The 20419-nt window shown below is 31.0% G+C and overlaps 1 protein-coding gene across 5 annotated transcripts in view; it reads left to right on the plus strand.

The window, feature by feature from the left end:
* The window catches only part of LOC129218539 (protein SREK1IP1-like), a 145741-nt gene that overhangs the window by 113713 nt on the left and 11609 nt on the right, over positions 1-20419 (plus strand). For 4 of the 5 annotated variants that reach the window (XM_054852835.1, XM_054852833.1, XM_054852837.1 and 1 more), the window contains 2 exons: positions 2815-2883; positions 14839-14967. In XM_054852835.1, coding sequence (XP_054708810.1) covers positions 2820-2883; positions 14839-14967 — 193 coding nt within the window. In that variant the 5' untranslated portion in view covers positions 2815-2819. Of the gene's footprint in view, positions 1-2812; positions 2884-14838; positions 14968-20419 lie in introns of all 5 variants that reach the window. The other variant, XM_054852834.1, reaches the window with a different exon arrangement.

Here is a 20419-nt window from a genome sequence, read left to right on the forward strand (position 1 = left end):
ACACACATGCACAGGGTTCGTACGCTCCTTCAAACCTCCTCCAATACTCCTTCATTTAAGAAATTTTTCTGAAGGACCCTTCAAACTCCTTCATTTTGGTTTTAATTCCTTCAAAACTCCTTCTTTTTTAGTTCAAGACTATATAATATTTCTCTATGACAGTTACTTAAAAAATAATTTGATCGACAACTTAACTTCGTCATAAGGGCGATTTTAATGTAGTAATTTTGTATATTTATTTTTTTTTCATAAAGTCATAAAAGTTGAAGGTGAAAATATTATTAGATGACTAAAACATTTGATAAGTGAAGTAAAACATGCTTAAATGGTGCTTGGTTATTTTTTTTTTTTTTTCAAGTTTTATGATTATTATATTTCCCTCCACCACAATTTCAGCAGCAAAAGTCCGTTTTTTTAATTATTATTTAAATATTTAAAAATACATAATTATTGTAGTACAATAAGTGATTGCATTAAAAAAACTAGAGTTAAGTAAGTCGCAGTTATGATATTGTAAAAAGAATCATCTACAAGTGATGTCATGCCTTGAGGGGGAGACAGGTTTACGGAAATAGTGACAAGGGGAAGAGAGAGGGTGGCAAAAAGTGACATCTCATAGTTATTTTAACAGTATTTTTATAAAAAAAATATGATATGTGACAAGAGGAGGAGTAAGGTGAAGTGTGACATTTTGAAAAAGTTGGAAGGGGGTCAAATATGTTGAAAAAAGGTCAAACATCATTTTATGACAGTCCATTAGTACTCCTTCAAAATCTCATTTTAGTCCTTCAAAACTCCTTCAATTTATTTTTGAAATTGAGTACCTATGAACCCTGATACACCTACACACATACACAAACACATACACACAACTACCCACACATTCATGCCTGCACACAGACACAAACACATATGCCTACACACACATACACCCCCCCCCCCGTACACACATTCATATACACAACTAAACACACACTTATGCCACCACACAGACACAAACACACATGCCTACGCATATTACACATACCCCCTACAAACAAACACATATACCCCCCCCACACACACACACAAACACACATGCCTACATACGCACACTCGTGATTGCGAAAAACATAATTTGAATTCAAGATGTCAAAATTCAAATTAATTTTCTGATTTTTTTTTTTTTTTTGTAAAATATCCAGTTTTTGGGTATTTGCCCGATTCACATGAATACCCCTAGTGAATATTGATGTTACTGTGCATAAAAGTAACACATGACTTATCCTTCCAAAAACCAGTCCAATAAAAGTGCTACTTCCAAAACTCAGGAAGTAGAACTTATTCCCAGATATCATTTAACTCGTCTTTTGTTAACTTTAATCTGCATTAATTTTCTTATAGATATTCAAGAATTGATTTTTTTTTTCATTTTTTAAAAAATAATTGTGTAGTGGTGAATGCTTATTGCTGTTTTTAATACAAGATTGATCACTTAAGTTTAATATGTTATATTGATCTATAAACTTTGTTTTTCTTTCTAAACACAAAAGAGAACAAGGTAGTTACATTGTTTGATAGTATTTGTCACTGAAGTTGTAACAGATGTTGTTTGTTTTATGTGGTACAACGTGCCCCACCGGGCGGTTCAACGTACCCCACCCGTGGGGCATGTGGATCCACTTTACAAGGAATTGGTTAAAAAATTAATGTAAAAAAATCAATAAATTCAACATTTTCAAAAAATCTGTAGTGTTGAAAAGTGTTTAGTGTAAAATATTGTAGAAAATCAAATTGCTCATTAAATATTTTGATGACATAAAAAATAAAATTAAAAAAGCGGACCAACATGTCCCACCTCCCCCCTTTTCAATAGTCCTGTGGTTCCAGTATTAAACCCAGTGATGTTCCCATCAATTTTTCTGAGGGTACACTCCCAGTAATCTTATTATGTACAATATGTGTAAGCGATCATGTACACAATATGTCCGAAAAACGTTTGAGATGGAGTATATGGAGTTATACCCTATGGGAAAACCCCTGGTTAAACCATAATGTGCAGGGCCCAATATAGGCTGATTTTGCTACCGTTTTTCGGTACCTTCACAAAAATCTTGTTTTGAAATAGGTACTTTCACAAAAATCAAGTAATAAAATCAGGTAGCTTCACAAAAACATCGAAAATTTCAGAAAAATTCGCATTTTAAAATATAAAAAATTTTTCTCTGTTTAAAACAAAATTTACTTATAACATAAAATTCTAAGCAGGTTTATATGAACAATCGCTTAAATAGCAACCTTTTTGTGGTATTTTAACTAATTTTAGCTGTTTCTCGCCAAAGTGTATTTATGCAATATTATCGCAATCTTTTAACATGTTTTGGGGAACCGTTTTTTCTCATAATTTCCAATATTGTACACAGTACATAGCCCATTAAGCTGAAATTACGATGGTATTTTTGGTACTTCTTAGGTTTTTAGCTCTCCCCCCTCCCCAAAAAACAAAACCTGTTAAAAATAATACTAAATGACATTTACACTTTTCAAACTAAAATTTCACTTGTTCTACTTCTCTTTTACAAAAATTAGGATGCCTCTAAAAGTTCACAAAAACAATGCTGATAAAAAAAAAAACTTTCACAAAATAGAATGATGCAATACTTTCACAAAAATAGGTAGCGAGAAAAATATCCTGGATTGGCCCCTGATGTGGGATTAGTAGCCATTAGTCATTTATAGTCCCACTTTTTACATGCTTTTCTGTTGTGAACTTTTGTAATTGTAAAGTTTTGTACTAAATGTTGTTTTATTTATTTTTTTGTATTGTCTTTTTAGATATTATGGCAAGGTTGACAAATCAGACTGTTGACAATATAAGACCAGCATGTAAAAAATGTGGATACCGTGAGTATAAGTACTTGCTCCTCTGTTCAAAATGTAGTTGTAGATGCTACTTTTTGATAACAAATGTTTAGTTTGCTTAACTATTTCCATTGGATTGTATTAGGTCAGATGGCATATATTCTGTGCATGATCATTGAACTTCTGGAGGACTAGTAGGGTCTGGTGGGGTAAAGTGGTTGTTAAATCCAGGTTTCTCAACTTAGGTAAATAATAAATAAAGGAATTTATTTTGAAACTTTGAATTATTTTGTCATTATTTTACATTACATTAATAATGAACACGCTGCACTGAACTTTTGGAAGAAAAAAAGTTATTTGAATAGCTTAATGGCATTTTCTTTTTCACATGTGTTAATGACCTGGGGTGGGGTAAAGTTGTCATAGTTAAAAAAAAATTTGTCCTGAATCCATAATAAATGACCTTTTTTTTTATGCTCAACACACCAAGTCATTTTGAAAAAAAAAAATTACTTAATTTAAATGAATTTAAAAAATGTTTGATGGTCAAATTTGGTCAAAAGTTGGTTCAACAAGAATTTAATCACGTTTCACTCTTGGACCAGGGAAGATGTGATAATTTGCAATGTTTTATTTCTTTTGGAATATATTAAAGATAGCTTCTGAATAATGGCTGAATTAAATAATTAAAAAATATTACACCCGAATAGTTCCAAATTTTTTTTCACTTAATTAAGCCACGAAAGGGATGAAAAAACAATAAAGCATTCAATGTATGTGAAATACTTCTAGTTCTAAGTTTCTACGTTTCACCGATATTTAATAGCAGATTTTTTGGAGGGGGAGGGGGATGGCATAAATCATTCTACTAGAATAAATTGAGAGCTGTGGTTGCAGAAAAAATGCTACGATTTTTTTCAAATATTATAAGATTACTTTAATTCAATTGATGTGCTATTATATCAAATTTAAGCTTGGTTGTATTTACTCTATTTTACCTCACAAACAGTACATTAACCAGTGCGAGGGGTCATTGTTTTAAGCTATTCAAAACTCAGCCTTACCTGGAAATTAGATGAATAGGTCATGGGCACTTGGAACAGCTTACCAGAAGAGACGGTATTGAGCAAGGAGGTGGATAGCTTTAAGAGGGCCATTCATTGAGGACTAATAAACTGACTAGGACTAGCCTAGCTGGGCCCAGAGCCTGTTGCTGGACGTCACATTTGTATTTGTATTGTATTTGTAATATTTAAGTGAGATCTACCTCATAAGTGAAGATTGAATGATTTTATATGAAGGATATATGTTAAGCCTAACCTATGACCACTTTATCCCGTCTTACTTAAGTTGTTCTAAAATGTAATATAAAATGAATCCAGCTTAGCTGTTTATGCAGGACATGTTCTTGAGGCATCCGGGAAGCTGCCTGTACGACCAATCTGCTAAAAATATTTATAAACAAAATTTTATAAAGAAGTTAAAAAAGAGTGTTCAGATTTTCTAATGTTTCATAAGTAAACAAAAATAGTTTTTTCACATAATAAAATACTGCCAGTATTAAAATTTTCAGTTTAAAATTTAATTCCTAACTGTGAAAATGTAAAATAAAAAAAATTAATCTCACATTCTTTCACTTATTTCGAATGTATAGCTTTTTATTTGATCTATGACCTCTCTTTACCCCATTGACCACTTTCCCCCGCCAGACCCTATGTTTTTTGTACATTCGAGGTGATTTTGTATGCATTTTGATTCTTGTTTAAAAAGTTTATCCACCAAGTGTGTGGTCAACAGCAAATATTTTTTAGAAAAGCAAGTTGATTGTGTATTTGTTCTCTCTTGCCTGCTTACCTGTCGGCAGCGGTAAGAGCTGCTTTTATTCTTTAAGTTCATTTTTGCTTCTACATAGATAATAAACAGAGTTTTATTTTAAAATTGTTTAAGATATCTTAATTTATTGAGATGTTCGAGTTTTGTATGAATCCTAACCGGTTATGACCTATTGAAGAACTGATCAACTGCCAATGTGAGTGATTTTATTTTTAAGAGGATTTAGATCATATTACTAAGTGGTCGGGTAAGTGGGGTATGGCAGTTAATGTAGCGAAATGTCAAGTGTTACACTTAGGCCATAGAAATAAGTGTATGAGTTAATGTTTACAGGGCTCAGTCATAAGTCAGACAGAAAATGTTAATGATCTGGATATCATAATAAATCAGGACTTCAAGTTTAGTCAACAGTACAGCATTGCAAGTAACAAAGTCAACAGAATGCTTGGGTTTATCAATAGATCTATTTCAAACAAATCTAAAAAGGTTCTTCTGCCTTTATAGAGAAGTTTAGTAAGACCTCATTTGGAGTATGCTGTTCATTGGAAAGGGTTCAAAGAAGGGTAACTAGACTAGTAAGGGGACTTTCAGATTTAGATTATGACACCAAGCTCAGTAGGCTTAATATGTATAGCCTGGAGCTAAGGAGAGTCAGAGGGGACATGATTCAGTTGTTTAAATTTATCAAAAGGAAAGATGTTAATGGATTAAATTTTTGCACAGAAGCAGAACGAGGGGTAACTGTTTTAAGATATTCAAATCTCAGGCTAACCTGGAAATGGACCCTATTCAACTGACATCACTGCGGGTCAAAAACTTCACTGCAGTGTATTGTGGGAACTGTAGCAGACGAAAACCCAGTACAGTTGACGTTCGTTATAACGACCTCTTTCGTTCAAACGAAATCGGTCGCTATAATGAGAGGTCGTTATAGCGTATTGCAAGTTGTTAAGTCATTTTTGAAAATGCAGGAATAATTTCTCATAGTTATGCTTCATTTTAGAAGATAAACAAGAAACTAACAAAATATTTTTTTTAAAAATTGCATGAGTTTCTTTCCCTTTTTTAAAATTTTATGCTGCAGTTGTAGAAGCTTTCCGCCTTTTTAGACTTTTTCCATTTGTGATGTCTACCATTTGTGCGCGATTTTCTTTTTTTCTTTTACCCTATATTAAAAAATAATTCATTTAAATGAACATATTTTACCTTTAGAAACATGGTGTTAAAATATTAGTTTTCGGATAGTTAGTCCTGAGATTAGAAAAAAAATTTAATTTTAGTTTTGGACGTTATATTGGAATGAACGGTTCTGTTCGGACGCTCTAATGGACAGTAAAATAACATTGCATCTACGGAATTGGAAACGGGACTTCAGGCATCAGTCGCTGTAATAGAAAGGTCTCAGTAATAGTAGGTTGTTATATAGAGCGTTGACTGTACTACAGCATATGATAACACATGCATTTATGCAGTTTATAAACTCTTCTTTCTATTTCAAAGTGAGAGGTTTTTTAAGTTTTTAACTAAGAAATGTAGTAAAAGAATGATGAACGATTAATTTAATACAAAATCCTCTCTTTATTTTCGTGTTTTCATGGATTTAAGCCTCTTTGGTCTCTCCATCAGAAACATGGTGAAAACTTGGAATTCTCTTTTTACTTTTTTTGGCATTTTTCATGCAGTCATTAGTCTGTATAAGCCTTAAGCATGTTCATGATGCGTATGAAGTTCAGTAATCCTTAAATTAATCAAGTTTTTTTAGCACTACTAACACTGCGTAGTTGGTCAAAATGCCCATAGACGGACAGCTGATGAGAACATTGCCAAACTATGAATAGGGTCTATTAGGAAAAACTACAACTTTGGTAGGGTCGTGGGCACTTGGAACAGCTTACCAGAAGAGGTGGTAATGAGCAAGGGGGTGGATAGCTTTAGGATGGCCATTAATCTTCATTGGGGACTAATAAATTGACGAGGACCAGCCTAGCTGAGCCCAGAGCATATTGCTGGTCATCACATTTGTATTTGTTACTGGTAACTAGAATGACTGAATCTAAGGACTTGTGTTTATAGGATTGGGATGAAAATACCTGGTTTTTCGCCTTTGAATGCAAAACTGTATTTTACTCAGTTAGAGCCAATTTTTCAATAAGCACATATAACGAATGAGGAAACAAAATTAATCCATTTAATTGCTTCTAATGATGATGAGTTTTTAATATATGTTTCTGAAATGGTTTATTCATCGCCAGCAGAATCTCCGTGTGTACTAAATTACCGTAAAATCCCGAAAGTAACCCCCCTATCGATTATAGCCCCCCCCCTTTTTTGTGGAAAGTGAAATCACTTTAAAATCCTGAATATACCCCCCCCCCCCCCTTCACCTGAAACTTTTCCGGTCATCTTCATTTGCCACTCCCTGCAAAAAAAGGATAACATTTTCTGCTTTACTTGGAAAGCATTTACAAAGGTTTAGTTTCCCCCTCCATGTGCAGTTTTGCTTTTCTAAAAAAAAAGAAAGAAAGAAAACACAATGATTTAAAGAAAACAAAAATGGTCTCCATCGTTTATTCCTTCCAAAATGTCTAGACTCCTTTTGATGCAAGGGCACCCTTTTTTTGTTCATAAGTATTACAAAAGAAATTTATACGGTTGTACTGCTTTTTATTCCATGTGGAAGGAGCATTTTTGTTCTGGTTTGTGAAACTGAACAATCTTCAACACGGCGCCATTTTGAAAACGTGACGCCATTTTGGAAACGTGTTGCTTAAAAAGTAACGCGAAACTTAAAAATAACCTTTTTAAAGGAGAAATAATGTAATTGAACAATTTTAGGATCATCAGAAATGTAAACTTTACTAAATCGAGTAAGAGATTTGTCTGTGTTTGCGTTCGCGATTTTTGTAAAGCTCAGTTTTCGAAATTATAATCTTCGTAACGAATTTGCTGCCGTGATTGCGATTTTCGCTTCTTTTCTGAAACAAGAACATTAATATTTTAATTCTTTTACTGTAACCTTAATACTTTCAGTACATAATGAATTTTCAAGCGATAAATTATATGGGTTTTGCTAACTTAAGGTGCAAAATCCTTTCTTTCGAAAAAAAAAAATGCGCCCTCATGCAATTTATTACTACTAAAAAATTATGACAAGTTTTTATTAATTAATTTCTCTTTCTTCATTAATATTAACTCTTATTTACTTATTATTTCTTTTCTGTACTCTAAAATTAATACTACTAAAAACAATTATTTTCACTAATTTTTCAGAAAAATCTCGATTATAACCCCCTCTTCTGAAATCAACAAGTTTTGTTTTGAAAATAGGGGGGGTTACTTTCGGGATTTTACGGTAAGAGAAAAGAGTATTAAACAGTTTGAGCATTCTGAAAATGAGAAAATTAAAACAGAGAAGTTAGTTGTGAAGGTCTGTTTAGTGTTTTCATGCATTCAAGGTAAATTGGCACACATTTTGGTTTTTGCCTCAAAAGTTAATCTACCGAGTGTGTGGCAATAGCAAAGATCAGTGTTTAAAATGGAAGGTGAGAAAACGAGTAAACAATTGACTCGCTTTTTAACCACCAATCTTTGCTGTTGCCGCACTCTCGGTGGATAAACTTTATAGGTAAGAATCAAAATGCATTTGAATTGACCTTGAATGCATGAAAAACATAATATTCTCCACAAACTTATATACTTTTTAATTACATATTTTTCTGTAAAAAATAAGAGACATAAAAGCAAAGTTGTATGAGTTTCTCCAACGGTGGATTTAACGATGGCCTAGATAAAATCCGTTTTAGCCATTGAACTTTAATGTTATCATTGGCAATAAAATGTTGTTTGAAATGAGAATAAATGATTAAAAAATAGTCAATAGTCAATGAGTCAATCACCTCATTATTTAAATAAAGTAAATTTTGCTCATTTTGTAATTACTAAATGCATGTTTGAGAAGGTAAGTCACATAAGGAATGTGTTGTAACATTTTTTGAACATGTATGTCTCAAACATTATAAACAAAAAGGTATAAGGTTGCCTCTCTGTCCTGTATGGATTAATGAATTTCAAATGTATTTAAATTGTTCAAAATGTATTCAAATTGTATCAAAATTGTTTGTATTGGTCTTTTAACATAACAACTGATTGCACTACAGGCTGTTTTTTTTTTAGTGAAAAGTTGTGTCCTTTTTATAAACTACAACACAGTTACCTATGGCTTTAAATAACAAAAAGTGTGTAGATGTTGTTTATATTGATTTTCCAAAAACTATCGATGAAGCACGTTACGTTGCTCTTCTCAGCAAACAAGCTGATGTAGGAATCTTAGGCGGCTGATGCACCAAAAAAGTGGGGGGTCAAAAGAAGTGTGTGGGATTAGGGGGCATGGCCCTTCAAGCTGGTGTTTTTTTTTTTTTTTTGTAAAATTGGGTTATATTAAAGGCTTAACATTACTGATTCTATGACCTCCAAACAATGTGGAGTATGATCTCAAAAATCAGGAGAAATGGCCACTGTAGACTTTCCCCTTCCAATTCGAAGCTCCATTTTTGTGAAATAAAATGAGAAAAGTCCTTTTGTTTGGAATTTTTACTTTTTCTCTTCATGAAATATATCAATCCACCTAGATTGAAAAATGATTTTTTATAAGGTGCTTATAAAAATCATTTTTCAATCTATCATTAATTTTTCACTCTGAAAATTGAGGGGGCAAGGCCATTTTATTTTTGATACCTGTGCAAGCTGCCAATTTGAATAGGAGGGAAACTTTTACTTTGGGTTAGGGAATTGGCTGACTGAAAGGAAACAGCTAGTAGTGTTGAGAGGAAATCTTTCTAAATGGAGATATCTTTTGAGCGGTATTTCTCGGTTATCAGTTTTAGGACCTCTTTTGTTCAGCAGTTTTCCCCCTTTTTCTTTTTTGAGCAATATCAGTGGTTTTTTCGTTCCTACCTGCTCATTTTTGTTCGATTTTTTGTAATTTTTACAAAAATTTGTCAGCTTTTAGTTTTGTTAAGTTTAGTTTTATATGATTCTACCAATCTGATTTTCCTGAAACTTATGAATCATCACAAAACTAGCAATTTTTATCAAATTTCTGCAATTTTTTTCCAAAACTTTTTATGACGGAATTACACTGTGTCCAGGGAAGCACTCTCTGATTTCAAAATTCAATATTTCGAAAACAAAGGATGATTTCGGAATGAAGCCAATGGTATGTTTATTGTGAAAGCCATAAAAATCATGTACGGAATTTTTGGAAATGAGTACCAAAAAGTGCCAACAAGTGGCGCTGCAGGTGTAATTACTGTTTGCTTGGGTCTGACATTACCCACCAGCTCATCGGCCATGTTACCTATCCTTTGGCGAAGAGCATCCGGATAGTTTTCGGGTCAGGGCCTCTAGGGACTTTAACCTGTCTTTGGAAGCTTCGCTTTGTTACTGTAGGACTGTAGCCTAAGCTGTGAAATTCCAGTACCGACAGGGGCGTAGCTAAGGGGGGGGGTTTGGGGACAACCCCCCCCCCCCGAAAAGTTAGTCTCAAAAAAAAAAAAGAAGAGAGAAGAGAAAGAAAAAAAAAGGAAGAAAAGGAAAAAATTCCAAGCGATTATACATATATATATATATATATATATATATATATATATATATATATATTTATATATATATATATATATATACATATATATATATATATATATATATATATATATATATATATATATATATATATATATATATATATATATAACCCCCCCCCCCCCCCCCGAAAGTCGGGTCTAGCTACGCCACTGAGTACCGATAACATTCTTTCTTTAATGGTATACATGTTTAAACCTAGTTTTGCATTTCAACGCTAGAAATTATCGTGCAACCTTTGCAGCACTATTTCTAGGGACTCCTATTGCAATTACAGTGTACAGTGGCACCTGTTGGCACTTTTAAGTATTAATTTCCAAATTTCTCTACAGGATTTTTATGGCTTTCTCAATAAACTTACTCGTCAATTTCATTCAAAAATCATCCTTTGTGTTTGAGTTACTTAATTTTGAAATCAGGGAGTCCTTCGCTGAAAACCCTGTATGTAGATTTCAATAATGACAATGACTGGTTTATTCATACTTGAATGACAATGATTTATTTTTTAATAGTATTTAGAAAGTAAGTAAAATACAGTCAAACCTCGTTATCGCAATACCCAGATTAAGTTTTTCAAATTCCCGAACTTGCGCCATATAATTTTAATGTTAAGGGGCTTCAGATTTTACAACAGTTTTTTGGTGCAACTCCAGTTGCGAAGGCACATTGAGTTGTGCAAACTAGATCAAATATTTCTTTGCAATTGAAAAATTTTCTGTAAAATTATGAAAACATCTGGAAATGTTTGTTGTAGCAACTTTGGACTCTGACAAGAGACTAAACCAGGCATTAACCAGGCAACCTATCCACCTCAAGAATAGCTGGGGTCTACGGCCTAGTAGATAACTTCTGAAAGGTACAGGTTTCAGACTTTGACTAGAGGGACAATAGAAAGGAATTCAAAGCAGGTGGATTGTAATATTGGACGACATAAACAGAAGAAGAGAAAGGCTATAGCTACCTTAAGCTGTAGGTGGTCACTTCAAGCTTCTCTCATGAGAGAAAAAGAGATAAGGGCTCCTCATTAGACTGAAAAGGGACACACAACTCTAAAGTGAATAAAAGAATTAGAAAGGTTTTTTCACCTTCCAAAGGTGGGGCTTAGCTGTCAAAATCTAATCCAATTGTGAAGAGTCTTAAACTGTTTTTTCTTGCTGATAATATCGTGGAAAGGAGGAGGTAAAAAATGTTATTTCAAAGTTTAGTTCACCCTTATTGGAAAGAATTGTAGAATTGAAAAAAAAAATAATAGTGAAGTTTTTTAAAAATAATTTTTGTTATTTTCACCAATAATTCAAATTTACATTAGTTAAATCTAGTTAAAAACACTATTAATTTCTTCATTAAATCTTATTTATTGTTAACTAATGTTTAATTATGAATTTTTTAACTATTCCAGTTATGACGTTGCTCCGGCTGTGACGACACTTTGTTGACAGTCCCAAAAGTGTTGTGATAATGGGGTTTGACTGTAGTATTTTTCCTTGGAATTAAAAAAAAACATCCAGCATCCATATGAATTTTGACGTCTTCAATTTAAGTATTTTCGCAATCACGAATAGCGATAGGACCCTACTCGTTGGGTTCCTTGTTTCTATAAATGGAATGCAAATGACCAAGAAAGTTACACCCATCATACCATGACTGGTGATTTTTTAACTAATTAATACAATCTGGAAGTTTTGCATTTATATGAAGTTTTGCTGTTTAAGTTTATCTATATAGGTGTTTTTTCCTGAAAAAAAAAAAAACAAATTTTCCACCCCTCTCCTTTCTTTAATGGTAAGTCTGCTTGAGATATGGTAATGCGAAAAATCAGAGCAACATGAAATTTGGTCTAGTAAGGATAATAAGCTGTTTTTTGAGATTGCTCAAAAAAAAAAAAAAAAACTGAGTAAATTGGCTTTAAATCAAGAAGTAAAATTTACTTCTAACCCGATTGGGCAACCATGCTCCCCCTCCTCATAAATACTAGCATGAGACTAACAATATGATGAGTTTTGTAACAATATTTTAAAACACTAATCTATCATTGATAAAACACAACTAAGAATGCTTAACTTACTTCAATGTGCAATTTTAAGAAATATGTGGTCAATATTTATACCAAAAGCTTTTAGCTTATAGAGCAAAGTTTGCATGCTATGGGAAAAAATTCTGTTTTTATGCTTTTCTATAATTGTAATATTTATTGTCAACCTGCTAGGGCAGTCCATATCCTCTCTTCTATAATGTTTACACTAGCTTCCATATTTGGTGACTATTGGAACACATTGAAATCTAAAACGTTTGTCCATGAAGCAGTCGAAGCTGCCAGAAAATACAAACATGTCACTAAATTGGCAATTATAGCTTTTTTTTTTCTAAGCTAAGCTTTATTCATTGCGAATATTGGCAAAACATGAAAATTGCAATGCCAAACAAACTAATGGCATCAAAATGATATACCTAAGGTCAGTTTGCATTTTTATGAGCTTTATATTTTATTGCGTCCACTGATGAACTCACTTAAGATTTGCACCTGTCAGATTCTTTTGATTCTTGTTTCTTTTTTTTTTTTAAATTAAAAAGTAGTTTCTAGAAATTGCTACAAATTATTATCTTTTTTATTGCTCTACTCACCACTAATGCTGCACTACAAACTACTAGAATAAGCGTTACTACTTCCAACCACATATTTGAGGCAACTATATAATTTATGTACAGGGTTCGTACTTCCTTAAAAAACTCTTAAGAAACCCTTAATTTCATCAAGCAAAATTAAGGTCCTTAAAAAGTCCTTAATTTTCTAAAAGTTTCCTTAATTTTTTAAAAAATATATTAAGTTTGACCCCCGTTCTCATAATTTTTCTATTTTCCTCCCTCTATTCTTCATCCTCCACGATATCTGCCGAAAACGTATGTTTGGGAATCTTGCCAATTTTGTCAAACACGTGTTTCGCCGAAAATTGCATGCCTTCTTTGAGATTTCAATCTTTTTGCATCTTGCAAATATTTCAATCATTTTTAATGTTGGAAGGTTTTTTCACCATATGCTACTTTGTATTTGCTTATTTTATTCATTATTTCAATAATATTTTTATTTCTTAAATTCATTTTAGAAAAAGTGCAAAAATCTAATAAAAAAAATATGGCCCAAATCCCACAACCCCAGATTGTATTGAAATTTGACATGGTTACTTTTTATGTATTTAAGAAAGCATTCAAATATTATGGTGAATCTCTAATGGTTTAGGCTTCAGAGCCTAAAAAGTTTTTTGAAATTTTAATAAATGAAGCAACTTTAAGTTCTTTAGATCCTGAAATAGTATTATGAAGTGTTTAAAACGAAATTTTGAGTTCCAATGCAAAGAAAATAAAAGGATAACCAATTATTTATTTTCAATTCTCGCTGTGAAAAATATGTTCTACCACATAAAGAAAACTTAGATTTTGTACTCTGCTGTAAATTTTTACTTTACAAACAAACCTTATCCTTAAACCCAAAAGTTTTTAGTTAAAAAAAGATATTTTTCTGTAAGAAATATATAAAATTGATATTATTGAGTGATGCAGCCAAAATTGAACTCTGGCTCCATCTACTCTTTTATTCAAGAACTCCATATTAAGAAATAGCTGCCTCTCTTTCAAAATTTAAATTTATATAGGAATAAACAAACTTGCGAGAAAGTGTGCAATATAGCAAATTTGGACAAAATGAAATTTTAGTAACAATAGCAAATGAAAAGCAATAATAACAAAACCATAGTTTAAAACAACTTGAAGAAAACAGATTTCAGTTTTTTCCTTCAGTTTACCTCTCACTCAAATAATGCATGCTAAAAAAAATAATGCTTTAAGACTGAAATTTGAGAAACAAATACTATGCTTCAAGAACAATGTGTACCATATGTTGTATTAAGTACTACCCAATCATTTCAAGTATAATTAATAGGGGAACATTTTTTCATTATCTTTGAAGCTGGTTAATTAGCCTTTTTTTTTTTTTTTTTTTGAATTTTGGAAGATCATGGACTCTATGGGCTATTTTGATCTCATCCCTTTGCTTCTTGATTTTAAGAATTCTCTTTTTTTTTCTGGATTTCTTCCTTTTTGATATTTGACTGCTCTCATCACTGTGATGTATGAAATTTTAAAATTTTATTCACTGATAATAGGACATCCCAGTCAATTGCGCTTCTTCCTCCTTTTTGGAACCATGTATGTGTATATAGAGTACGTATCAAGTACTTTGCTCCCCCCCCCCCCAGAAAACTTTGAAATGGTGCGCCTAAAGTTATCCAATAATTTCCGATGAGTCCTTAAATTTTTTTAAAGAGTCCTTAAAAAAGTCCTTAATTTTTTCTTTTAAAAATGAGTATGAACCCTGATGTACATGCCTGTCTGTTAAGACTTCAAAGGGAAAACCTGGAAATTATTTTTATAATGAGTTTTTTTAGTTTATTGTATTTTATGACTTGTTGTAGGTCTCTGAATCAATGGCTTTATAACTATGCTAAATTTTGAAAATATTTCCTGTTTTAGCTGGACATTTTACATACCAGTGCCGGAACTTTTTAAAAGTGAACCCAAACAAAGATATAGTTTTAGACATAAGTAGTACTAGCTCTGAAGGTGAAGAAGATTTTGTTTCCCCTTTAACAGAACTCAATCGTAAGTTTATGTAATTATTTATGCTATTTGTATTTTCCACTATGTAATTGCAGGTGGGTTTTAGTTGACTAAAGATGTTCTTCTACTATATTTAATCTGTAGTTTTGTAGTCATTATCTTGGAATTTTATTTTCTCTTTCTGAAACTCTAAAATGTTGCTACTTCTGCTCCATGTGATAATTATTTGCAAGAAAAGCAGACTGAGTGTCAAATTTCGAATGAGATGGTAAATTTAGTTACAATCAGGGGGCCCAGTCAAGCTAAAGTAATATCCATATCCTGGTAAAATTTGTTGTCCTTCTCACAAAAAAAAAAAAATAAATAAATCATATTTTGAGTTGTTTCCAAAGATGGAAAGAAAGAAAGAAATGTATCCTACTTTGGTGCGCCTAAAATGTTTTGCCCAGGTACATGCTTTAATCAGGTCTGGATTTCACTAAATACCTGTCAGAATACATCAAAAGTCTTTTTTGAAGATTAAGGCTTTAATAACACCGCTGCATTCCTAACTGATGCATATCAAGATGTTTTTTTAACTCCAGATGTTAATGTAAGAGGGAATGGGGGGAATCCACTAGTTTTTATAAATATTTCTTTTTGTTTGATGAACAGTATACATTTAAAATTTAATTTCTAGTTTTGATAATACAGCCGAACCTCATTAACACCAAATCACTTAACGTGAAAAAGATGCATATTAAACCACAGGACAAAAGCAGAAAGACGCCTAGTAATGAAGTTTCATTTACCACATGCAGTAACTAAAAAAAATTGTATTCCAGAGGCCCAGAAGCATAATCATTCTGAAAGTGCAATGTTCTCAGGATAATAGTTGCCATGTTTTTAAAGGCAGCAGAAGTTGAGTTGTTCTAGCAGCATTTGTTGTAATTTCTTGTTTCTTTCGAAAACATATATATTTTACTTTTAAGTATTTCAAAACTTGTAGAAGTATCTATTTAAAACTCATTTGATATTATCAAGTCAAAAAAAAATGTAGAATCATTAATTATTTTGCATATTTCTGATAATTTTTCAAAATTAAAAATTTTTTTTTTTTTTTTCACATCTGCTCATTTTAACTTTTAGCAAGAAAAAATGTATATTATTTTGCACCTTTGTATTTTTAAGGCAGTTAATTACATGTTTTGTATCAAACAGTGAGAGGCTTCTATTAAATTAATGCATGGATACCTTAAAATCTTCCTACCCATTTTGGAACCAAAATATCGCAATTATATAAATTTATTTGAAAGTAAAAGTGTATGCTCAACTTGAAGTGTAATTTATTTATGACAATGAAGGAGTTGCTTCTGATATTTTTTAAACTTCTGTCACCAATATAATTTTTCCCAAACCAAACATTTTGCTTTGCAGCCTGTTATTGGATCAAATAACATTTTTAGGGCATTTAAAAAAAAAATCTTTTCACATAATGTTCATTGATGATGTTTCAGGAATGTAATATTTCAGTAAATATTTCAGTAATATGTGTTTCAAATAAAGTTAGAGTTACATCTTCTGCTAATACGATAAATTCCCCCCCCCCCCTTTTTATGTTGGGGGAAAGGGAGCTCATGCGAACACGGGGCATATGTGAACACGGTGTGTTTTACAAAGATTGCTTCAAGCAAAAAATCTTTAAAATTTTTCGAAGGACAGTACCAGTTGTACCTCTTGGACAAACATTTAGAGCAATGAGCCATTTTATGTGTATGTGGTGGCAACTTCTTTGTTTTAGTAGGTGTTGAAAGAAATGTTCACTGTTTTCTTCACATGAAAACTTTTTCAAACTAACTGCGATGCTGAATCTAAGTATTACAAACCATTGTATGGACATTCAAGTAAATTTCTGACAATGTTTAAATTTTTTTATTAAACTTAAAAAATTGTATTTTTGCAATTCAGCTGTAAAGTAGACGATAGGGCACTTGTGAACACACAACATCTAGGAGCGTAAGTGAACAGTTCTCGTAGCCGCTCTCCATAATATTATTATTAGTGCAGGACATTTTAAGTTAAAAAATGTGTAAATATTTATAATTATTATTTTCCTATAGTTAGTTTGTAAATTTATTGTTAATTGTTATTAATATTATTAAGTATTTATTTATTTATGTTTATTATTTTTATCCTAAACTAATTAATTTAATTTTTAATTAATTCAATAATTTAGTGTCCTACAGTACTTACAAGAAATAAAAAGACACAAAATATTTTCAATTAATTAAAAGCTAAAGTTCAAAATCATTTTAAAATACATTATCAAACAATGTATGAAGCTTAAAAGCAAAATATATATTGAATAACCATTACAAAATAAAATGTTCTTTGTATTATAAAGTCATATTAGTTTTTTTTCTAGTCTGTTCAGTGATCGGAACAGGATAAAAGGCTTTAGAATTTGACAGTGAGAAGTTATACAATCAGAAAAAAGTATTTTCTTAGTGGAACAAGTACAGATCAGTTGAAACTGGTGCAGTACAGGTTACAAACCCTTCCATGTATTTGTTATTTAGGGATATGTTTCATATTGAAGAATTTTCCTTTAAAAGTTATGCTTCTCCTGCATTTTTTTTTTTTTTTTTTCCCATCTGTGTTCATATGTGCCTCAAGCTGTTCGCATGTGAACAACTAAAAATGTTTCTTAAAAATACCATAAAGTATAAAAATAATTTTTTTAAAAATTCCATGTCGCAAAGAAAAGTTTATTCAATCATTGGGACACTTTTATATTGAGAACTTGATAATATTTTTTGAAAAATAAAAAATTGTTCACATGTTCCCCCTTTTCCCCTTCATATATAATAACATCCTCTCTTTTTTCTTTTTTTTTTTCTTTCATCAATTTCCTTATCCCTTCCATCTCAATATAATTATTAGTTACTTCTGATTCATTCTTTAATGTATTTATTTTGATACAGTGGTAGACTGAGACTGTGGGCCCAAGCCCACAATTTTAAAGAAGTAATGTGTTGAATCTGAGTTGAATATTTAAATATGTTTAAGTTAATAAAATGCTTAAATTATTTAGTTCTGAACAGTACGTTTAATTACTACCTATATGAAATTTATAGCTCTGATTAATGGGTTTAAGATTTACTTCAAAAATATTAAATTATATTTTGTTAATTTTAAATCTTCATAACAATAAGTATTGTACAAATTCATAACCTTTGACTCATTCAACCTGTACATTGCAGTGCTAATCAAAAATATGAGCTGAAACTGTTAATTGATTCCTTAAAAATTGCTTCCAAATATCAGGAAAAAATTGAGTGCTGGAAAAATCATTCACTCACAAAGGAGAGTTTTTCCAAAAAAAAAAACCTTCTATTTTTTATAGAGGTCATATAATTTTGGCAGATTTAAAATATACATGTTCTGATTTTTGCCACACACAGCACTGATGATGATAGTCAGGATGGTATTATCCGTTATATGTTTCAAGTCTGTGCTCTACTGAAAGGAATAATGATCTTTAAAAAATATGTGTATTTTTGCTGAGAAAAGCTGGATCTGAAAAACAGAGAGAGAGAAAAAGCGAAAAAGGAAAGAAATAACGTTTTTTTTTCCTTACATGATGCGGAGCCTCCTGAAGCGCGAGGTACGATGCAGTTGCTACTTCTGCTCTGTCATTGATCCGGCCCCGCTCATGGTTATCTTTTTAGAAAAAATTTTTGGTGAGTTTCATATCTAAACAAGTAGTACTGGGTTCGTATGATCCTTACAAACTTCTTATAAACTCCTGCTTTTTAAGAAAAGAAAATAAGGCCCTTAAAACTCCTGAATTTTGCTATTATCTCCTTACAAATTCCTTATTTTCTATTCTTCATGGCCTTAAAGGTTTTCTTCTATGACCAATACAATACGTTTTACCAAATTTTACCGGAATTCTGGCTTTTTTCGTTTGTTAATACCGGAAATCCGATTTTATTCCATTAGACTTTTTTCTTTCCCACATCCAAAATGTTTTTCCTTACTCTAAATTTCTGACGATTGTGTCGATAATTATTAATAATATACATAATAATAGACTCGTTAAAGTACCATTCTAAAAATTTTTTGCTTTAAAAAATTCTTCTATTTGCTGTTTTTGAACTTTTGATGTGAAACTTTCATTTTGATTAAAGCAATCTCTTTGCATCCGATTTGAGAATCAAATTTTTCTGATTATTGATGCTTATTATGCTTTTTTAGGGGGCAAATAAATGAAATTTCTTTTAATTCCTTTAAAAGTTTAAAATTTTCTAACGAAATTCTGTGTCCTTTATGTTTGATTTTTGCTTCAATTATGTCGATTGTTATTAATAATATGCATATAGAACTCTAAGGTGCAACTCTGGAATAATTTACTTAAATAAATTCTTTTATGTTCCATTCTTTTTACTTTTAACGCATTCACTTTGAAAATCGCAATCTCTTAGCATCCGCCATTGGAATAAGATTTTTTTGCATTAATGACACTTAGTATGCTTTGTGAAGAGGCAAAGAAATTAATTTAATTTATATTTTTTATTAAAAGCATTAAATTGAAAAGTTTTTAACAAAGTTCATGCTCTTTAAGAGTGTTGAATGTCAGAAAGTTAAGTACGGAATCACTGGCGGAAATTAATTTTTGTTTCAACTCTTTTAAGTATTTTAATTCATACATAATATCTGTAGTTGGCAGGGTTTGTGATTTTTTTTCTTTATTTAAAAAAAGGGGGGACTTTTTTGAAAATTTAAATTATATATATATATATATATATATATATATATATATATATATATATATATATATATATATATATATATATATATATATATATATGTATGTATATTAATTTGTAGATATTAATTACCTAACATTTATAAGTTAACATTTTATACAATGGATCAAAGAGCAACTAAATATCTAAACAATGGTATCACTATTTCCTAAAATTATAATTTTCATAGATTTTAGAAGAAAAATTCTCAAAATTTGGCAGTTTTCGATGTTTATCAGTTTAGAGTCACACAAAAGATTTGAAATGGTCTACAAAATTTTGGTCTACTTTGAAGATTAATGTAATTTGTACATTTTTTTTCAAAATGATCTTTAATATTTTAATTGAATTTTCTGTTTTTCAATCTCATATGAGTAACCTTATGTTTTTAAAATATGCCAAAATCAAACATAAACTTCACCAAATATTGTTGTGTTTGAAATTTGTCCTTTTGTATCTTGTAAATATTTCAAGTATTTTGATAGTTGGAAGTTATTTTGGCCTCTACTACTTTCAGTCGACTTATTCTAGTTCTTGTTTTAACAATTATACTTTATTTTTAAAGTCTTTTTTTTTTTTTTTTTTTTTTGGCTCGGAAATTTTTAGACCATGTTTCGTTTTTGAGCAAATACTAATTTTCAATCAATTTCACTTATTTTTTATTCAATTTCAAAATAAAATATATTTAAATGGATAACCCCCCT

The sequence above is a fragment of the Uloborus diversus genome, chromosome 3 (assembly GCF_026930045.1).
Source record: "Uloborus diversus isolate 005 chromosome 3, Udiv.v.3.1, whole genome shotgun sequence".
Taxonomy (NCBI): domain Eukaryota; kingdom Metazoa; phylum Arthropoda; class Arachnida; order Araneae; family Uloboridae; genus Uloborus; species Uloborus diversus.